This window comes from Penicillium chrysogenum (genome assembly GCF_028827035.1).
Source record: "Penicillium chrysogenum strain IBT 35668 chromosome Unknown utg000002l_segment0_segment0, whole genome shotgun sequence".
Classification (NCBI taxonomy): domain Eukaryota; kingdom Fungi; phylum Ascomycota; class Eurotiomycetes; order Eurotiales; family Aspergillaceae; genus Penicillium; species Penicillium chrysogenum.
In genome coordinates, this window is record NW_026622750.1 from 2,240,292 (window position 1) to 2,261,024 (window position 20,733).

Sequence of the window (20,733 nt, forward strand, 5' to 3'; positions counted from 1 at the left end):
AGCTTTTTAGCTTTCCGTATTATCCGGAGGATGTGGAGTCCCGTCATGATCCCGTTGGATAGCGAATAGCACGCCCAAATCAAATGTGAGACAGGAGTACCTAGTGCTCTACACGAAACACACGACTCCGAGAGAAGAAAAGATGGCATGTATAAAGCAGACCGGAGCCCCCGTCTCCATTCCCTCAGAACAAGTCTCAATTCCGATAGCAACAGCAACTCCCATCAATCCAGGACACCAGTTCCAACAGCCAAAATGAAGTCCTTCGCCCCCATGACCCTCCTTTCCCTGGCTCTGGCCGCCATGGGCGACGCCGCCTCCGTCCGTCGTGCCGCCGAGATCTGCGAGCAGTACGGCACCACCAAAGCCGGCGACTTCACCGTCTTTAACAACCTCTGGAACCTCGACAAGGACCCCAACGCCAAGCAGTGCACCGGCGTCGACTCGAGCAACGGCAACACTATCGCGTGGCACACCAAGTACTCGTGGGGCGGCGAGGCCAAGAACGAGGTCAAGAGCTTCGCCAACGCCGGTCTGAACTTCACCCCTAAGGTCCTGAGCACCGTTAGCAGCATCAAGTCCGCCTGGGAATGGAGGTAGGTTTTGACCCTGCACATGGCTACGTGAATCTTAACAGCCCCTAACCATCTCTGGAATAGCTACTCCTCCACCGATACCGTCGCGGATGTTGCGTACGACTTGTTCCTCAGCTCTACTCCTGACGGCAGCGAGGAGTACGAGATCATGGTCTGGCTTGCGGCCCTGGGTGGTGCGGGCCCGATCTCGTCCACTGGCAAGACCATCGCCACCGTCAACATCAGTGGTTCCGAGTGGGATGTCTGGGTTGGTCCCAACGGCCAGATGACTGTCTACAGCTTCGTCGCCAAGTCGACCATGAACAAGTACGACGGTGACCTGTTGGACTTCTTCAAGTACCTCATCAAGGACCAGGGTCTGGACAGCAGCAAGTACCTGAAGACTGTGCAGGCTGGTACTGAGCCTTTTATTGGTACTGCTGATTTCACTGTGCCTTCGTACTCTGTTTCTGTTGTTTAAATCGGGACTGAAGTCGCAGCAGAAGTGTGTGAGCCTCAAGGGAAAAGGTCTGGACGACAGTGAATGCTTGAGAAAGAATGCAAGCTGGTACTGGGCCTTTGTCGGGTACTGCTGATTTCACTGTGGCACTTTTCTTGTTAGATCAGCATCCAAGTGGTTCATAGCACAAGCGTGTGATTGGGAGGTAGTATATTGAGAAAAAGTAATCAACGTTGAATCCACAAATCATCGGGGCGATAATCCTCACAACTAATAATAGAGTCATAACTGGATGACATCTGCAAAAATTAGTATCAACCTGCTACACTTACTCCTTCTACCCCGAACACACGGTCGCATCAGCGTTTCAGCCCCAAACCACCTCACCCACACGATCTCTAACCGCCCACACTGAAACAGCCCTACCATCCTGAAACCGCCCCATTGCAGCGCCCAACTCCACAAGCTCAAAAAACCCCAACGGCGCCATAACAATGATGTAGCCTCCACATGTGGGAACCTTGGAACAAACCTGAACACAAAACATCAACCACCTAGTGTATATGTACGTTGTCGAGCAGTGTCAACCAACCATCTAACCAAATCACCAACAGCGAGACGCCATGCTGAAACGAGGCGCAGTCTCGCACATCCAACATTCCAAAGCGCGCACTGGCTTGGGCGGAACGGCGGGTGACGATCCGCGCATGGGTCCGGGGTATGTAGTGAGAAAAGGAGTAGCGCGCGTAGAGGTATCTAAGAATAACATGGAACAAGAACATACTCCGTCCGGATGTACATAAAATTAGAAAAGCGCTTCCATGGTGTTGGGATTGTAAGCGCTGGGCGGGAAAGCGGGAGGAATGGAGGGTTGGAGTGTTGGAGAGGACGGGCGCTTATATAGATGCATATGCAGTGTGTTTTGTGTTTTTTTTAGACGAAGTACGAGTACACGCTAAGAGGACTATGCACGGAACATTGCATGCATTCCACATGAAGAAAAATAAAAGGTTGGGGAGTTGGAAATTGATAGATCTGACGGGAAGGGGAAAAGGAGATCGGGAACATTGGAATGATGTGACCTGCCTTATGTGAGGTGGAAATCGGATAATTTGAGGTACGAAGGTGCAAAGGTTTGAAGGTTTGAAGGTTTAAAGGTCTAAAGGGCTTGAAGGGCTTGAAAGATTCCTGGTATGTACCCCCTCGAACACGCTTCGCGCCGTTGACAGGAAAGGGAAACATTTGAACACTGTGACAGGGATTGTCTCGTCAGATCGGAAACTGACAGGTTTCGAGTGATTGGGCACTAACGCGAGTTCGCGCCAACCTGAAATCGCCACTTTTATTTTATTTTCTTTTCAGCTGAAGTCTGTTTTAGGGGATGATTGACTTGGATTGTTGGATTGTTGGTTCTTGGTTCTAGTTCTAGGCAGTAGAGTGGCATTATGTAGAATAGTACTATTCTGGTACGCGTTCAAGGAATGGAATGAGCCAATAGATAAATAGATATGAGACGGGAGTTTCATCAGGAATAATTGAGTGGACCCGATATATGGCGATCCTGGATGAGCATTGTGTTGGATGTTGGATGTTGGATGTTGGAATAGTCTCAATATGCCCCTTATTATTCATGTAGAAGATCGAAATACTATCACATCTCGTATTAACTAGATAAATAGAATACCAACAAGTAAAACCAAAGTAGGCCCTATTGGATGAATCCAGGGATAATAACGCACAGGTACAAATAATAGTCTATCAAATGTACATCATCCCTCGACAAATCAGCTCACTTTCTCAGAACTCCGCGCGCCAAAGAAAAGGTTGGATCTTAGATCCAACGGAGTATGCAGGTTTCTATTCTCCCCCCTAGTGGCCTATCCTTCTCTGCCTTCTAACTGGACCCCGTCCTTGCAGGGGAAAAAAGTCGCCCTCCCCCCTCTGGCGCATACCAGATACTATAACTAGAGAGGTATTCCGCCCAGATTCTTCACGAGATTCATCCACATGCCCAACGTCGTCATCCTTTCTTTTTTATAATTCCTTGTTCTTTTGAATCGTTCAACTTCTCTATAATAATTCATCAGAAACCAATATTCCCAGTTCATTTCCAATCTATTGCCAACTTGCAGTGAACTGTGGATTGTGTCTTGAAACTATCTCAGGTCTCAGTTGGACTCAGTTAGGGCTATAGGCTGTTGACACGACAACCCGAACTATCCCATCCTTGCTGCAACATTCTTTTTTCTTTTTTACCAAAGTACTTCATCTGAAAGGTATCCTGCTGGTCAGGAATTCTTTCTTCTCGACATTGTGGTTTTTAAGGTCTTTTGATCTGATTTTCGCTTTTGCTTCACTTTGTGTCGACTCTCTAATCCCAAACACACAAAGACCTTTGTATTGCGTTTGTCCCAAGATCCTTGAATTGGATTATCTGAGACAATTCATTTGTGTGATAATTCTTTGATCTCTGTTTGTCGACTTATTTAATTCCCATCCTCGACCTCTCTACTCCGACATTCACCTCTTATCATATCCCTCATGGATTCATTGTCACTCAACAGAGCAGCTCTCGATGAGTTTGTCACTACCCGAGTCACTCGGGAAATGGTGGCACACCTGGCTCAACAGGCATCTCAGGTCATTCGCTGTGAGGCGCATGTGACCAACACCGTCAACCAGAACGGCCAACCTACACCACCATCCACTCCTCCGATGGACCACTCAGACCTCCCTGCCCTGCCCTCAATCGAGGCCTTCATCGGCTCACTCGTTGCTCGGTCGCAGGTGCAGGTGCCCACTCTCATGAGCTGTCTCGTCTACCTCGGTCGTCTTCGTGCCCGTCTGCCCCCAGTCGCAAAGGGGATGCGCTGCACTGTCCACCGCATCTTCCTCGCCTCACTCATCCTCGCCGCAAAGAACTTGAATGACTCCAGCCCCAAGAACAAACATTGGGCCCGGTACACCGCAGTGAAGGGATTCGAAGGATTCGGCTTCTCCGTTCCCGAGGTCAATCTCATGGAACGCCAGCTCCTCTTCCTACTTGATTGGGACCTCCGCATCACCGAGCAGGACCTCTTCACGTATCTCGAGCCCTTCCTCGTTCCCCACCGCCAGCGTCTCATTGCCCAAGAGCAAGAGCGCATGGCCGAAGAGGAATACCTCCATAAACAACAACAACACCGCGAATGGTATGGCATCCCGTTCTACAGCCTGCTTTTCTTATAACTAACTCCACCCTAGGCGCCGTCTCCACGCATCAGCGGACCTGCTGGCCAGCCGCCTCCGTCGCCAAAAGCTCGAAACCCGTAGTGAGACCCGTCGTGGCAGCGACAACTCCCTGCGCCGTCTCCCTAGTCACGTCTCCTGCCCAACCATGCACAACACCCACTACGCACCACAGAGTGCCGAACACGATCGCTACAACCCCTACCAGCGCCAGCGCGCATCCCCCAACCGAATCAACCGCTCTGTCTCCCCACCATCCGTTCGCGACGTGCCAGCGCTCTCCCACGCCGAGACCTTCAACTCTCTCTGCTCGCGCTCGTCCAGTCTCGCCCCAAGTTCAAGAGGCACACCAGCTTCCATCAGCACAGTTTCCTCCGGCGCCGATGAGCTTATGGTCACAGACTCTACCCAGAGCCCGACCTCTCTCTCTCTGAACTACAGTTACGTGAATGTCCCCCATCTCGAATCCAAAAGTCCTTCGAGCCTATCCGCCAGCCATCCAAGAAGCTGAAGACCAGCAACCACGCCCACAGCGGTGGCTTCGTGGCTCGCTTCCTGGCATCGGCAACGGGCTCGTACATGGGTGGTCGTCGATCTCACTAAATCGAGCGGGTTCTCGATTTTCCGTTTTTCCCTTTCAGCAATCTGATCTTTACTTAATCACCGATGCTATTCTTGCATCTCTCATATTTCCTATCTCACTGATTATCTCACACATTTCCATATGACTATTATTTCCTTTTCTCGTTTCCATATTCCTGCTTTGAAAAAGCTGTTCCCCCGTTGATACGCACATCCGCCAATACCCCTCGCTCATGCTGATGTTCACATGCCATCTACCACCATGTATGAGCGTGATCGAGAGTCGTGACCTCTCTGCTTTCTTTTTATCTTTTATTTTATCTATTCCACTCGCTACTGCATTGCCTTGCGCGACGGCGTTTCTCTGTCTAGTATTTCTTACACTTGTCTACATTACACTCGTTTCTCATTGGATGCTATCCAAGACTCACTACGCTTAGACCTTTTGCTCGCGCTCGCGCCCGATGTACGTTGTACTTTTGCTGTACTTACCTCCTCCTTGGACAATGAAACTCAATATTGAATTTTGGATCTCGCCATACAATAAATACTCCACGTAAAATAGAAACCTCATAGCCATATTCCAAACCTAATACGTAACCCCTTGCGCAACCCCAGGATGTAATATTACCTACCCCTTCACCCCTCCTCTCCCTTGCTGCCAGCAACAACCTTATCCCGAGCCTCAATTCTCGCCTTAGACCTCTCCTTCTCCCTAAAAAACTCCCCAATCATCCTCCCCGGTTCAGTCCCGCAATCCCCATCAAAACACTCCCCAAAAGCCTCAATCCCAGCTTCAATCCCACCCGCCATAGAAAGCTCCTCCCACCTCGAAATCAAAGCCTTCTGTCTGCGCACAGCAAGCGGTCCATTCCTCCCTATCTCCGACGTCCACTCCGCAACAGCTAAATCAAGCTCCTCGTCCTCAACAACCCGCTCCACAAGACCCCAGCGAAGTGCTTCCGAGGCCGAAATCATCCCGCCAAGTAATAGCAGTTGTCTTGTACGGCCCCAGCCTATTAGTCCTGGTAGGAGTGCTGCTTCGACGACGGAGGGAATCCCGAGTCGGACCTGGTATGTTTGTTAGTATTATGCTTTGCTTGGTTTCGGGTGGGAAGTGTATTTATCCATGTATGCTATCAAACTACCATAGAAGTAGATTGAGAAGTAGAAGGAACATCAGGTAGACGTAAATGTGAACGTAAACGTAGATGTAAATATGAATGGAAGAAGAAGAAAACAAACCTCCGGCATCCCAAAAACCGCCCCTTTCGCCGCAACGCGCAGATCACAAGCGGCGGCAATTTCTAGCCCCGCGCCGAGCGCGAACCCGTTAATCCGTGCGATGACAGGGACGGGACACGTGCGGATGGCGGTGCATGTTTCGTGGACGGATGTGATGAACTTGCGGGCTGTGGGTGCGTTGCGGAGCGTGGATATTTCGTTTAGGTCGGCGCCGCCTATGAAGGATTTCTGGCCCGCGCCGGTTAGGGTTATGGCGTGGATATTTTTTGTTTTTGAGATTTTGGATAGGGTTTGGGTTAGGCTTGTTAGGAGGGGGGTTGTTAGGGAGTTTAGTTTTTGGGCGTGGGAGATTGTTAGGTGTGCTATTTTGGTGGTGTTCTGGGTTGTGTAGGTTGTTAGGAGGGACATTTTTGTTTGGTTGATATTGACTTGCGTATTTGGTTGGTACGTAGGTTAAGTGGGTATCTAGTATGGGAGATGGAGGTTGATATAGCTATGTTCGTGTTTATACTTAGGCCGAGGAACACCGAGGCGTGGGAATGTATACCTTCCCCGCATGTATACCTCGGATAGGTTTCATGTTGTATGGGTAGTAGCCTCAGGGTGTAGCCGATTAGCGGGTGCGGGTGCGGGCTTGTTGTTACCCTATTGATTGAAGGTGGGAGATTGCGCTGTACGTCGAATAGAGAGGTACTAACGGCGTGGGTATCGTGCATGTACGACATAAGGTGGTGAGACCTGCGAGTCCACTCGCGGGAGTTGGAAGAAGACATGTTGCCGCGTATCAAGCCGGGTGTCGATGAATGTGGGGAAGGTGAGGTGCACGAATGGGGAGGTACTGCAACATAGATAAAAGTGCACGAGGCACTTGACCGGGCCGATGGCAGATTTTGTGGTGAAGCGCGTGACGGTGAAAGCTCGGCGTGTGGGTAGATGAATGACCAGGTCGGTTGACACGTCGAAAAGAGAAACACTTGGTTGTTGACGATGATGCCAAAAGTGACGATGGAGCTTCGAGGATGATGATGGCGTAAATATGGAGTTTGGATGGAGCTTCCGGGCTCATAACCTATGGAGACACCTGTACGGAGAGGTCAGAGTGCAAGGTGCAATGTGATATAGACTGACTATTGAGTCTGACCTTTCTATCACCTTTCTGTCACCTTTCTGTCACTTTTCATTGAATGTCTAAGATTGACATACAGTATTTGTTTGCTATAGCATCAAGTTTGTTATCCCTACAGAGAGGTATAAGCTATAAACACATGTGGCCCTCTATGAGGTGTATAAGTATCGATCCCCTATATATTTGACCTTGCAGTTTCTTTAGGTGTCGATTAACTTTTTTTTTACTTGCCTTTTGCTCTATATCATAATTATAGCTTGAAGAAATGCAACAATTAACCTTGAGAAGTGAAGAATTGACTTTTGGTCGATCAAGTTCACAACAAACAACCACATTCGAAGTCATCATATAAACCGATCTCCATCCCACTCATCAATCTTCTCCTTCACAACTCACACCCATATTTTCCGAAATCAGCCCATCAAAGTCAAAATGGGTGAGACAGACAAAGAAAGTGTTCGGCCCTTCTTCACAGAGTAAGTAGGGCATTTCTTGGGAATTGCGTCCTCTTTTTAACATTTTGTTATTTAGGAAACTCCCACTCTACCATGGCCCTCTGGTCAAAATCCGACTCCAACCTAGCGGTTGTGAATACACGGTCTCCAAAGGCCTACTCTGCGAGCAATCACCAGTTTTCACCGCCATGTCGTGGGGCCGTTTTCGAGAAGCCCAAGAGCAGGTGGTGGAAATCCAGGAAATGACGGGGGTCGTCTCGAAGCATAGTCTCGAGGCACTTATTCAATGGCTGTACCTCGATTCCCTCAAGTTCGATTGGCACGACCCCGAAGAATGCATTGAGTCAGCCATCGAGCTCGCAAGACTCGCGGACAAGTATGGGATTACTAGAATAGAATCTCAGACTGCCGAGTACATCAAGGAAACTATCATTGCCAATCAACTTCGTGGTGATGACAACGACAGAGTGCCTTCCAATAGCAACACCCATTTGCTGGCAGAAGAGGACATCGTTTCGGCTCTTATGTTACCCCGATGGGCACCCAGTACGCCGTGTACTCGCCGCGGCTTGTGTCAGAGGGTATCTTCGAAACGAAAAGTATGAGTTCGCCAGCACAGCTCAGGAATATCCCAAGCCATTTATCATCTGCCTTCGTTTCCTTCGACACCTTTTTCCGCGGTGCGGATAACGCGGCATGTATCCGAATCGAGGCGCATCTGGTTGAAAATTTGAAAGCGAAGCTCCTCATTGGCATGGACATCATGGGCCATGAGGGTTTCCGTTTGGACTTCGATGCCAAAACGCTTAAAATTCCGTCTTGTATGGGGATGGCTGGGGTGCTGAACTGTGGTAGAATGTAGCTTGTGCCAGCGAGTTGTCCCGGGTAAAAAAAAAAAAGACCTCCATGAAGTGAGGATCTCGCTTAATACTCTGTCTCCCATTTTCGGCTCTGTCTTCAAAGACCCCATTGACGGGAAAGAGTGGTATCTGGCGAGTCTTTGAGTTAGGCTCGGGGAGAAGGTCTGATTGGGGGTTGTGCTGAGGCACTGTCGTTGCAGGCTATCCTGGGCAGGATTGCTGTACAGGGGCTTCAGAATAGTATCGACCTTAAAGTAGTCTAGGCAGAAATGCTACAATGAGCACAGATTGTTTGCTTCGGCAGTTTGACAAACCCCTCCTTTGTAGCCCTTCAGGCCGTTCTTTCTTTATTCTGTCAAGCTACATAACTGGCTGCACGGGAGCCAGTTCTCTCTTGACTATCAATCTATCATTCACTGTCTCCAAGATGGATGAAGCTCCAGAAGAAAAGCACACAACTGGATCAAGTACTGAGCACTTTACAACCTCGTAAGTCCGCCATGTCCCCCCGGGACTGGAATATCTAACAGTCTGCTACCTAGCACTCTTCCTCTCTTCCACGGCCCACTCGTCAAGATCCGAATCGAACCAAGCAATCGAGAATACACGGTCTCAAAGACCCTTCTCTGCAATGAGTCGCCAGTCTTTTCAGCGATGTTCAAAGGCAATTTCCGAGAGTCCCAAGAGGAAACGGCAACACTACAGGAAATGGACGGCGTCGTGTCCATCCAGAGCATCGAAGCACTTCTACAATGGCTGTACCTCCGTACCATCCACTTCGACATCGACAACGAATTCCATGAACGACACATAGTGGCTGCCGTGGAACTCGCCAGGCTCGCCGAGATGTACGGTTTCACGGAGATCGAATCCCAAATCACTAGATACATCAAGAGCAGGTTCGCGAAGTGTGGATATCGCCACAACAAATATCCTACTAGTAGGGCTGTATTACCGGATACCGACACCTGGATTCTGGGGACCTTTCTACGTGACGGCCATCCAGTGCGCCGGATCATGGCCCAAGCTCTCGTTTTCTGGCGCCTCTGAGACCAAGACGCCGGTTGGGATGTGGCCCAAGGATGTCCCAAATTCGAGGCCGATTTCCTCTATGAAGTGACCCTAGTCCTGAATACTCTGAGGCCTACTAGCGATGCTACTTTCAAAGACCCTATCACTGGGAAAAGAAGGTATCTGGTGAAGCGTGAAGAAGATGAAGACTATGATGAAGATGAAGAAGATGAAGAAGATGACGAAGATGAAGAAGAAAATGAAGAAGATGATGAGTGACTGTGACTGATCCAGGCTGGGGGCCGTTGACAGGCTCGGATGAGCTAGATACCTCCCTCACCTCGGGAGCCCGGGAAAGGAGCCTAGTTAGGAAAAGTCTTCGGTTCAATAAGCAATAACCACACCTTCTATTGGGCTAATCGCCATGGTAAATGGCCAACACAATGTTCAAATAAGTCAAATATCAAATATCAAAATCTAGGCAATGCTAGCTGTTTCGTTACTCGTGATCATCTCAATGCAAATCGCCACTATGGCAGCTTATAGAGCCGGACTCTCCCAGTACTCGCGCTTGATCCTCATGATAGCAGAGTGCTTATGCGGGAAGCTGACCTCGCCTTCTTTGTAGAATCCCGCTTCTTGGAGGTAATTAATGAGTCTGCGAGAAGTTAGCACGGTCATCTTCCTTTGCCCCATTCCATCACTTCGACAGCAGAACTCACTTGATGTTATCAACCCGCGGCTCCAACAACACAGATTCAGTCCGCATATCCGACACAAAGCAGTGGTGCACCAACGCACTCAACCAAACCTTAACCCGGTGCGCGCCCCGGAATTCCTGCTCCCCAACGAGCAGATGAATGCCCCGATCGTAATTACCAACATGGTCCACAAGTCGTCCCAGCCGATCTTCCTTGACCCAGTAGATCTCGAAGTATCCAAACGGCTTCCCGTCCCAGCACCCGATAACAGGGAAACTGTGTCGACTAGTCAGGGTTTGCAGCAGGAACTTCTCCTGCACAGACTTCGGTCCACCTTCAGCCCACATCGCCTCCACCCGAGGGACATTCATCCACCGATGCAGCGTGTCCAGATCAGAGGAGATATCCCCAGTGAGATGCTGCGCGACGCTCGTCACAGCCGTGCTAACAGGCGTCCCCGGCCGACTATCAGTACCCTGCGCCGTCATCGGCACAAACGCCACCCGGAAAGAGAGATACTGGCTCAGGCTGGGTATGTAGCGCACGTAGAAGACCTCGCCCTGGTGCGGCGGTTTCGGTCGCACGGGGTGTCGCACCCCGTTCGTGGAGGTGAACTGCAGTGGCGGGGGCGGGTAATACGTTGGTAGATGGCTACCGGACGTGAACGGTCCTACCGAGGTGAAGGGGCCCATATTCGCCGTGTGGAAGGTTGCTTCCATGGGCGCTAGCGTCTGCGGCGTGGCGATGGGTGACCCGTCCGGCGCGGGCGACGCATTCCGCGACCGTAAGGGAGGTGTTGAGGGACGACCTCGGCTGGGCGCGAGTGTGAAGAGGAATAGACGTGGGTCGAGCTGCCAGAAGCTGCGTCGGCTGACGAACATCGTTGACCAGCTGCTTGAGTCGCGGGTTTCGATGGGCTGGAGACCGACGGAGGAGTCTTCGGTCGCTATCAGGCCCATCCGCTCCAGCTTCTGGAGGAGGTTTCGGCCTTTGAAGATCCCTTCGCGCTTGATGTTTACCCGCCACACGCCTTTGGGTCGTCCGTCGGGCGGGGTCATGCTTGATGCGGCGGTCTCCAGGTGCAGGTCGGGTTCTGGCTCGTGGAAGTACCACCATAGAGTTGCCCAGAGCATCATGGCGATCTGGCGCGTGGGTGAGGTCGGGGGCTTGTACTCGCTGGTTGGTGGGCTGACTATATACGAGATGTAGAGGGAGTCGCGGGTCAAGGTGGGGGTTGTGAACCGGGTGAAATTATCGTCATCGTCGCGGGATTGCTCTGAATCTGGTTCATCCTTCTGGTCTGACTTGCGAGGCTTCTGGGTGTTGATTATGATTGTCCATCCTGGAGGGAAGGTGGAATTGTGCTGTGCGTTGAAATCGGCGGATTTGAAGGTGACCCCACCAAAAACGGGCGACACGTTAAAAGTGAGGCCATTGGGCAAGTAGCAAGTGGTATTTCGCATGGCGAGGATATCTTTTGGGGGTATTTTGGAGAGTCACAAGACCTTTTTATAGGAAAGACTTTGATCTCTGCTTTGGCCCCTCACTGCGCGGGGTGGAGGACGATTATGCGCCAACAACAGCAGGCGAGGCAGCTAAAGCAAAGACCCAAACCCAATACCAATAGCTGGATTGGTAATGCGATGCTGGAGATTGCTCAGAGAGAAAAAAAAAGAGGGAAGATTGTCCGAGAGGGAGGTTACATACACTATGACGCAGACCATCAGCCCACTTACCACCCTTATGTAGATATTTACGAGCTTTTGACTTGATCTCCGAGCTTGATTTATATGGAAGATATTGTTTCTTTTTATTATTTGCAGCTCTAGAATGCTATTTTGATACTCAAGATCATGGGCATAGCTATATTATGTCATGTATTTGGAAGTTCAGGTCAGGGTTCTCTGGATTTAGAGATATTGTGGCTCCCTGGAGATCTGTTGATCTCCGAAATTTCCTTGGGACGAGGGAACATTGAAGTCTTAAGGTCAGCCAATAGGAAGCAAAGTAAAATAAGCAAAAAGGTATCGAATGAGAAGTCGTCAAAGCCCTGAAACACCCTTAAACGCCCCTAAAAAGGTCCTAAAAGTCTTAAAAGTCCTCCACTGTGGTCCCCAACTTCCGCTCCCGTGCCAAGCGCACCAAATCTCCGCCCGTCACGAGATCCATCAGTCCAAGTCCAACCGATTTGTAGATGACATTCCCCCGTTGTGCCCATTCACGCAGGCTCTTTTCCTCATCCACAGTCGCCGCCTCACGGGTGGCATCACGCACCATCAGTAGCTCGCCCAACTCGACAACCTGTTTTGGCTTAATTCCGGCTTGAATGATCTCACCCGCCTCCTTAAGGGCCGCGTCTAGACTATCCACTAGAATCACACCACTACGGTGGACCTTCTTGTGCCAATGGCTATGCGCAGCCTGTAAATTGACCTCATCTCGGAGGATATCCGGGTGGATCTCGGCCATGTGTGCCTTATATGACCCAATCGCACAAATCAACCGCCCCTTCTGGCGGCCTTCGCCCGAGGTGAGGTACTCCGCAGGGAAAAGGGGTTCTGGAGAGGGAGTACAACAGAAGATTGCATCGGCCTTGCGTACATGTTCCTTCAGAATGCGACCGTACTCGCCGAAATCGGTGCTAACGGCAGAAAACTTTACGTCCCCGCGCCATTCGGAATTCTCGGGCTGATAGATTTCTTGCAGAAGCTTGGCTGCGCGATCGAAAGACCGGTTCACAATATATACCCGGCGGATGTCCTCACCGCGGAGGACCAACGCCAAGCGGATGTGCCAGTAAGCTTGGGTACCTGCACCGAATACGAGAAGAGTGCGCACCTTCTTGCGCCTGTTGAACATCATCAGGGAAGCCAAGGCCGTGCGGAATGCCGTCAGCTCATGGGCGTTTATCAGGGCGAATGGCAGACTTTCGCCATCTAGGAGTGTCACACTGCCGCGCGGCGATGTGTCACGAGTTCCTGCACCCGGCCAAGCGCCAAGAGTTCTAGAAATGTTCGAGGTGACATTCTGCTGATTGACACAACCAGTGAGCAGGGTGGAACTATCCGTGCTTGATCCTGCCGCACTGCTGTTCGTGGTGGTAACGGGGCTAATCGAGTTACTGTCTTCTTTGTCTTCTTGGGAGCCCACGGACAAATCGCTCAAGTCGGAGGATATGGAAGCCACTGAGTTTCGGAAAGAGCCTCGTCTACGCGAGGAAATCTGTTCCTTCCCCTGCATATCCACCGTGTCCCGTTCAACAGCACAGCCGGCAGCGCCCCCGTCCTGCAGGGAAATCATCTTGATGCCAATTGTCTGGCCCGTGCTGGCGGGCATAAAGAGGGTGGTACAGCCATTCTGACGAGTGATGGCAGTTCGCTGGGGTTGGTAAGCTGCCGAGCAACCCTTCTCCTGGGATCCACTGGAGTATTCTCGTAGGGCGTCGGCGAGATTGCGTTGTAGATTAAGAATCTCGTCGCGGGAGAGCGCATGTAGCAGCTCGCGGAGCTGGGATCGGGAGAGGATGGTGAGAGGCATGTAGGAGGTTCGTATTGGGAACCTAAAAAGGATAGGTGTAAACAAGGAGAGAAAAGGGAAGAGAAAGTCAGAAATCTGCGAAGTTCCAGTTAGCCAAAGACAGCCCAAGGCCAAACCACGCCTTTGCCAAGATAAGAGTGAAACAACCTACCTATTATTGTACGCCCGATCCTAATGGAGTAAAACGCAGACCGAAATAGATTCGGGGGAAGAGCCAAGTCGCTTTCTCCGAGGATGACGACAGCTGCTTCTGAGGTGGGGGGAAAGAGCGGGGCGATCTGCAAATAAAACAAGTGCTGGATGTGATGAACAATTCAAGTCATAGGAGAGGATTTAGATCTTGACTGATATAGGAGATCTAATAAAAAGAGGAGAGAGAATGGAAAGATCAAAGACGATACATAGGAATCCTGCTGCATTCGATGCGAAGCCAAGCCCAATGCGGAAATCTGTTATACGGATGGGTGCCTGAGGCAAGAATCAGATACACATGCATCTGCATCTGCAGATGCATCTTGTTTAAGTGTTCGTATTCATTCGGAGTGGGATACACTGGTTTTATTCATATAGTAAGCATGCAAAGGGAACCAGAGAGACTCGCTTATAGCTACTTCACCAGATCTAGATGATATTCGGCAATAGTGTATATTTTCACCTATAGATAGAGAAAGAAGAATAAAGAATCATTCAAGGGTAATTGGCACATCAATTCACATCATTGAAATAACTCAGGAAAAGACAACCCTTCAAACATCATACCCCTAGAATATTATAAAATATTATAAAATCTCAAAAGAAAGGTCGGTAGCGGCTACCGCCAATGTCGGACACCTCACCCGACATGCATGAGTCAAAGAGATAGCCAACCCCCAACCCGAGCACAATCGAACTTCCATCTCTCTCGGCATCTAGAATATCAGAATACCATTACATACCATTATGGCCTCAGGACAAACCCTCGGATTCATTGGATGCGGTATGTAAACATAAAACCACATATATACTAAACCACAACTAACAAACCCAAGGTAACATGGGAGGCGCCGTACTAAACGGCCTCCTAAACAGCGCATTCTCAAAAAGCACCTCGACCACACCAAATCCAATCACCCGCTTCATTGCATGCACAAAAACAGCCAGCTCAGCATCCCGTCTACAAACAACAATCGCACCCGAACACCAACAACTAATCAAAATCGTCTCCGACCAAACCGTCCAAACAATGCAAGAAGCCGACATAATAATCCTGGCCTGCAAACCCTTCATGGCGGAAGCCGTGCTCGGCGAAGAAGGCGTCCGTGACGCCCTCGCCGGAAAACTCGTCATCAGCATGCTCGCAGGCCAATCATGCGAAACCCTCACCAATCTCATAAACCCAGATGCCAGCGCAGATCCCCCGCATCTCATGAAAGCTATTCCGAACATGGGTGCGCAGTTTGGCGAATCGATGACGATCATCGAGACTCCTGCGCCGACGATCCCGATCTCCATGGTTGACATCACGGAGTGGATTTTCCAGCATGTCGGTGCGGTTAAGTACCTAGGAGCTGAGCATATTGGGCTGGCGACCGTACTTGTTGGGGCGACGATGGCGACGTTGACGCTGCCGATTGAGGGGTTGCTGGATGGGTGTGTTGCGGAGGGGTTTAAACGGGGGATGCGATGGAGTTGGTTTTGCAGGGGATTAGGGGGTTGTCGGCTGTTTTGGAGTCTGGGAAGCATCCAGCCGCTGTTAGGGAGAGTATTTCTTCGCCGAGGGGGTGTACGATCCAGACGCTTTTGAGTCTTGAGAAGGCGGGGACGAGGTCGGATTTTGCGGAGGCAATTGTTAGGGGGAATACGCATTTGAAGGAGAAAATGTAGATGAGGTCTAGATAGATACAGAGGTATAGGGTTATGCGGGAGATATTAGATTCAGAAAACATGACTATATAGTCAGTGTATGTACACAGGCCTGTAACGACCTGTGAAATTGTACTCAAAATGATTCCTTTCAAAAATGGCCTTTCCACTTGTAACTTCATACTGCAAGACGCTACTTGACTGTACGGTCTCAGTATCTGCAATGACATAGTCTTTCCACTGCTTGTCCACACATGGATACATGCGGTGAATTATGAGCGCCTCTAACGTTGAACTATTTGCATGTTCGACAGGAGTTGCCTCATGCTCTGGAATGCCAAAGATTGCCGGTGAATTTCAGGAAAACGCCACATTGGCACCGTCCAGCAGAAGAAGACGCAAACCCAGACATACCCAACAAAACGGCCAAGCCAGCTTTCCTCAAGAGTCTGCAGATCATGCTGTCGACCAGCTCTCCTTGCTAACTGGCGAAGCATCTTGACGAAAAGGGACTCGCCCATGCAACCGATAAAATTGAGTAGGAACCAGTAAATATTCAAATGCCAATCAGGGCTCCTACGTTGCCAGTCTATCAAAGCGTGGGCGGCGCCCGAGAGCCCAAATGCAACCAAGGCAATGATCGACTTATGCTCGAACGACCGAGGCGAGCACCCGATGATCCGAAGGCTGATGGATTCCCCAATGCTTCTGTAAGGCTTCATGGGTAGCGTGTGCCAGAACCGTGACCAGAAATTTCGCAGCCCAACTGCCTGGGAGAGGTGTCCAAAAAGTGGTGGCCAGTCCTCTGGATCATCCAGGCCGAACATGACAAAAAGTGCGCCCATCAGGGCATTCGTCCCATCGAGGTACACAAATGTCGTCCAGAAAGATGAGAAGGTGACAAATGTCACATTCAAGCACTCTCGCGCCGTGAACCCATTCAAGGGTCGCCAGAGAGATTGTTGATATGGAGCAACATCATCGGGTAGGATGTCAATGACAACCTCGTCATATAGCGCAGGGGCAATTTTTGCTTGGATGATGTAGTACGTGAGCAGCTTGGAGAGCTGTAGGACAAGGAATACCCCGCGAGACTGCGTTGGTCGTTCCCGTACGGCCTGGTTTGAATGCACACGTATCAAACGTGGATTCAGCCAAATTCGGCGGAAGTAACCGAAGTTGAAGCCGAAGCAGGTGTTCGATCCAGGTGTCGGCGAACCTGGTACAGAGGGGCAAGGTGGTGGTATCCCCTCAAGGTGTAAGGTCGATATGGTATGCAGGATATATCCTGTTAATGCTTGAGCCCAGACAAGCGAGACACCAGGGGCAAATGGCACATGGAGTGCCGCAGACAAGGAGAGGAAAGCAGGGATTAGAATCAGCGGCAGTAGTGCTAGGCGTTGTCCCTGTTTCGGTGCATGCAAAGAGATGGCAAATGCAAGCCCTGACAGACCAAGGTAGAGCACTGGTCGTAAGGCTTGGATAGCTTGTTCCAATGCCATGGCTTCTTTCGCCGCACTACCTACTGACTGTTCTTTAAATCAGTCCTTTGAGGGTAAAATTGCGCAGAATCAGTGCGGCGCATCTGATATAGGTTGGGCATTTTTCTCCTGTCCCCCCTGCCGAAATTACCAGGCGTGTTATTTTAATCATGGGGGCCATTCGGCAGGAAGGTGTAGATATGGGGCTGTGGAGCAGCTGGCCCCCAAACGTGAACGGCAGTGTACACGACGGCCCCCAAAAAGCAGACTCCATCTGCGTGCAGAAACAGCCCCACACGAGTAATAACCTTTATCCAAATACGATACATTGTGTGGAGCCAGTTGGACCTTCAAATTGTTGAGCAATAGGGTCTCAAGCCCCATGAAACATAGACTGTTGCCCTTTGTAGTAGAAACACAGCTTATATATTACCCCTTACCACAACTACCAGCTAACGGAGCGGTTAATGTCTTACATAGAAGATACATTATGTGTGGCTTGATCATATATAGTATACGTTATTGGATTTAGGGCTTAGGGAGGGTCATATCCCAGTTTGACATACATCCATGGATTTCGCCCAGGCACGCGTTATGGAAATGTGACGAACTGGGAAGCCATGCTCTGACAAACCTTTGGTCTACTAAGCGAAAATGGGTTACTTGGACCAATATAGAGATAACAGTATAGAGTAGATTTCACAAGCCAGTATAAATTCTGATCTAGACAAGATTCAGCAGATCCAAAGCTAAACAAACGAATAATACCAGCATCCCTTGTATAACTAGTTCACAATGCTCACCAACCGGGAGACCGTACCCGTTTGATCTAGGCGTGAGCATTCAGAGCGTCTTCCATCTGCTTGACATCGTCGTCGGTCAAGCCAGTGAAACGGACCGCGTTGTTGCTGAGCGGAACCGGGTTGCCCTGATCGAACTTGCCAGTAAGGACAGTGGCAAGGGTCATGCAAGCCGGGGGCATACCGCTGACAACCACGGCTGAACATATCTGTTAGCTAAAACAGGCCCTTCTAGCATTGTAATAGCGAGATCACTTACTGCCAGGTGCCTCGCCATTGAAGTCGATGGTCGAGGTAGTGAGTTGCTGGTGGCATTGCTCCCAGTCGTACTTGGTGCCGTAAGATTGTCTCTTAACACGGCTGATAGGTGCTGCCTCGATCTCATTCACGTCTCGCTTAGAGTTGGCGACAGCAGCGGAGACACCTCCGGTGACACCACCAGCGGCGCCAATGACACCGCCGATGGTTCCAAGGGCAACGTCTAGGGAAATCGTGACCAAGATAGCGGAGCCGCTTTGGACAGAGGCAGCAATGGCGACAGCGCCGAGGAGAGTCTTGAAAGAAACCATATTGAAGGTAGAAAGGGAGTTTTGGAAGATTTTGGAAGTAATTGAGGAGCTTTGAGCGAGTAAGGAAGATAGTGCTTTGGATCGATTGTCGGCTGGGAGGACAGGCTGCTTTATACCTCGTCTCTGGTCCGTGACCTCTTTAGTCCTTGATGTCTCTGGTCCTCGGGTTTGACTACCTTTTCCCTCATGGAGTAAATTGGAATGAATATCCCTTGAGGGGGCTATGTTTTCATTGCCTTGTACTGCTATCTAATTTCTTCGCCTCTATAGTGACCTTCCGGCTCCAGTGTCGACTCCACTCCGGCCTTCCAGATTCCACCTGTGTTAGGGGCCAGAACTGTCTTACAGACTTGTAACATATCGTGCTATATGGTGTGGTGCATTGGGTCATATGGAAGAGAGATTTGTCCCCGTGGCACTCGCCGTCCACCATTAATGCTCGGCTTCTCCGTGCCTTTTTCTGTTTTTATCTTATATACAACTTGATCAATAGGGATCTCTAGTCCAGATTCAACTGGACTCCTACGCAGGCACTATAATGATAGCACTAGACTCCCTACTCTGTTAGTACAAGAGATATCCGTATACAACATAAGCACTAAGAGCATATTGGCCCCATACTTCGCGTGGGTCAAATTGAGGCATTAATGATAATTGTCACTTCCTCGCTGAGTGAGATGAGATCATGCGAAATCTTCCTAACTCATCATGAAAAAACTCACAATCCTTTACCGGTTGGTTTTGCCGATGGCCCCAATATGCCCTGGCGCTATATGTCCATACGTGGAGTTGATTCACCTGGCAATCAAACCAAAGGGAGGCCATAGTTCAAAGCAGGAAATCAATGCTTCCGTTGGAAATGAACTAGACAGTTATCAACTTGAATAATCCTAGACTTCCTACTCTTATACCTAGTGTAAAAGATATTATGCCATACTAAGTCTTAATACTACATATCCCCTTATACTCCGTCGAATATCAGACCGATTACTATTGGCTCTCATGTCTTCTTCACGTCTAGCCCCCACTGAAAGCTTGGTCCACTTTAAGCATCGGCCGTGGCGCCAATGGCACTAGTCGACGCCCGAAGCCTTGCATAAGGGGGTTATCCCGTCCCGCTTTCATATAATCCAAATATCCCCACCCCTTTAGCTGTTACGATATTTACGACACAATCTTTCCTTGGTTAGTCCAATTTCTGGCCCCCAAACATCCAGCCCTAACGTGGGAAACTTCCACGAGCCTATTTACGCATTCCTTCAACCTGGCAACAAGCTTCCTTCCGCGTATATGCAGGCTGAACAGACCCACCACTGCGCATTTACCATTTCGGGAGTGTGGAACCCGTAGTCTCTTGCTGTCAGGGCATAGAGAAACCTCACCTGATTCTCTGTATATTCTTTTCCTACCATCTATCCGCCCCCAACCTTTGTCCTGTTCTCATAACCCCAAACACCCACCCGGTCCTCCTGCTCTTGGCACCTGATTCAGCCACAATGGACGCAGAGCTCCAAGCCCCACCTTCACCAGTCTGCCTAATCGAAGGCCATACGACCGAGCAGGAATCCGTCGTATGGGTAAGGGTCCACGACCGCCATCTCCAAGATATCACGATCGCAGGCGATAACGGCGAGAAACTCTTCTCCGTCGAAGGCCCGGGGGGTTATAGCTCGATGACGCTGAGACGACCGTTGAAGGATGCCTCGGGCCGGCCAGTCTTCGACCTACGACGTAAGATCGGGTGGCTTGTAGAAGACGCTAGCGGCAACAAGATCGCCGAGCTTTGCCATAATAAATTCTTCACGTCGCAACATACGGCGATTAATGGGAGGATATTGGGTTCTGGTGCGGTGTTCGAGATGCGACCGCGCGATGCGATGGGGTTAACGAATTATGTTAATGTTGGTAATGCGACGATTGCGGAGATCTCGGTTCATTCGAACAATATCAAGAAGCGGTTTGTGCGGGATCGGGATGTCTCGGTTTTGAGGGTTCGCGTGGCTAAAGGGGTAGACCTCAGCTTGGTATGTTGAATGTTGGTGGTAGATATGTGAGAGGCATGGCTAATAGTTGATGGCAACAGGTCGTCTTGATGGCAATGATTCGAGCGGAGATGGCGCATGTTTGGCAGAAATAGGCCGGATTTTGTTGGGCCATGTTAGAGAAATATAAAGAAAGACTTGTCAGCTGTGGATGGCATCACTGATAACTACATTACGGGGATCGTATAGGTCCAAATAACTGAGAACGAGGTCGACAAT

The 20,733-nt window shown here is 50.0% G+C and overlaps 11 protein-coding genes across 11 annotated transcripts; 6 read left to right on the plus strand and 5 right to left on the minus strand.

Moving 5' to 3' along the window:
• Positions 1–255: 255 nt before the first annotated feature.
• xgeA (putative endoglucanase) lies at positions 256–1,056 on the plus strand (the record flags this gene model as incomplete). Its single annotated transcript, XM_056710153.1, has 2 exons — positions 256–596; positions 660–1,056. The coding sequence occupies 2 exons, from the start codon at positions 256–258 to the stop codon at positions 1,054–1,056; spliced, it is 738 nt and encodes a 245-aa protein (XP_056568574.1).
• A 2,520-nt stretch (positions 1,057–3,576) lies between these two features.
• N7489_004402 (cyclin family protein) lies at positions 3,577–4,866 on the plus strand (the record flags this gene model as incomplete). The annotated part of the gene is made up of 3 exons (XM_056710154.1): positions 3,577–4,226; positions 4,279–4,708; positions 4,738–4,866. 3 exons carry the CDS (start codon positions 3,577–3,579, stop codon positions 4,864–4,866), a joined length of 1,209 nt encoding a protein of 402 aa, XP_056568575.1.
• A 618-nt stretch (positions 4,867–5,484) lies between these two features.
• On the minus strand, positions 5,485–6,498 carry N7489_004403 (uncharacterized protein; the record flags this gene model as incomplete). Its single annotated transcript, XM_056710155.1, has 2 exons — positions 5,485–5,916; positions 6,091–6,498. 2 exons carry the CDS (start codon positions 6,496–6,498, stop codon positions 5,485–5,487), a joined length of 840 nt encoding a protein of 279 aa, XP_056568576.1.
• A 1,150-nt stretch (positions 6,499–7,648) lies between these two features.
• On the plus strand, positions 7,649–8,276 carry N7489_004404 (BTB/POZ domain-containing protein; the record flags this gene model as incomplete). The annotated part of the gene is made up of 2 exons (XM_056710156.1): positions 7,649–7,692; positions 7,748–8,276. The coding sequence occupies 2 exons, from the start codon at positions 7,649–7,651 to the stop codon at positions 8,274–8,276; spliced, it is 573 nt and encodes a 190-aa protein (XP_056568577.1).
• A 682-nt stretch (positions 8,277–8,958) lies between these two features.
• On the plus strand, positions 8,959–9,821 carry N7489_004405 (uncharacterized protein; the record flags this gene model as incomplete). The annotated part of the gene is made up of 3 exons (XM_056710157.1): positions 8,959–9,020; positions 9,074–9,430; positions 9,683–9,821. 3 exons carry the CDS (start codon positions 8,959–8,961, stop codon positions 9,819–9,821), a joined length of 558 nt encoding a protein of 185 aa, XP_056568578.1.
• Positions 9,822–10,082: 261 nt separating this feature from the next.
• On the minus strand, positions 10,083–11,706 carry N7489_004406 (GNAT family N-acetyltransferase; the record flags this gene model as incomplete). The annotated part of the gene is made up of 2 exons (XM_056710158.1): positions 10,083–10,200; positions 10,265–11,706. 2 exons carry the CDS (start codon positions 11,704–11,706, stop codon positions 10,083–10,085), a joined length of 1,560 nt encoding a protein of 519 aa, XP_056568579.1.
• A 628-nt stretch (positions 11,707–12,334) lies between these two features.
• On the minus strand, positions 12,335–13,780 carry N7489_004407 (putative proline utilization protein PrnX-like; the record flags this gene model as incomplete). Its single annotated transcript, XM_056710159.1, has 1 exon — positions 12,335–13,780. One exon carries the CDS (start codon positions 13,778–13,780, stop codon positions 12,335–12,337), a length of 1,446 nt encoding a protein of 481 aa, XP_056568580.1.
• Positions 13,781–14,719: 939 nt separating this feature from the next.
• On the plus strand, positions 14,720–15,643 carry N7489_004408 (pyrroline-5-carboxylate reductase; the record flags this gene model as incomplete). Its single annotated transcript, XM_056710160.1, has 3 exons — positions 14,720–14,756; positions 14,809–15,409; positions 15,469–15,643. 3 exons carry the CDS (start codon positions 14,720–14,722, stop codon positions 15,641–15,643), a joined length of 813 nt encoding a protein of 270 aa, XP_056568581.1.
• A 263-nt stretch (positions 15,644–15,906) lies between these two features.
• On the minus strand, positions 15,907–17,124 carry N7489_004409 (wax synthase family protein; the record flags this gene model as incomplete). Its single annotated transcript, XM_056710161.1, has 1 exon — positions 15,907–17,124. The coding sequence occupies one exon, from the start codon at positions 17,122–17,124 to the stop codon at positions 15,907–15,909; it is 1,218 nt and encodes a 405-aa protein (XP_056568582.1).
• Positions 17,125–17,932: 808 nt separating this feature from the next.
• N7489_004410 (uncharacterized protein) lies at positions 17,933–18,472 on the minus strand (the record flags this gene model as incomplete). Its single annotated transcript, XM_056710162.1, has 2 exons — positions 17,933–18,102; positions 18,163–18,472. 2 exons carry the CDS (start codon positions 18,470–18,472, stop codon positions 17,933–17,935), a joined length of 480 nt encoding a protein of 159 aa, XP_056568583.1.
• Positions 18,473–19,968: 1,496 nt separating this feature from the next.
• N7489_004411 (uncharacterized protein) lies at positions 19,969–20,609 on the plus strand (the record flags this gene model as incomplete). The annotated part of the gene is made up of 2 exons (XM_056710163.1): positions 19,969–20,496; positions 20,556–20,609. The coding sequence occupies 2 exons, from the start codon at positions 19,969–19,971 to the stop codon at positions 20,607–20,609; spliced, it is 582 nt and encodes a 193-aa protein (XP_056568584.1).
• Between the last annotated feature and the right edge of the window lie 124 nt (positions 20,610–20,733).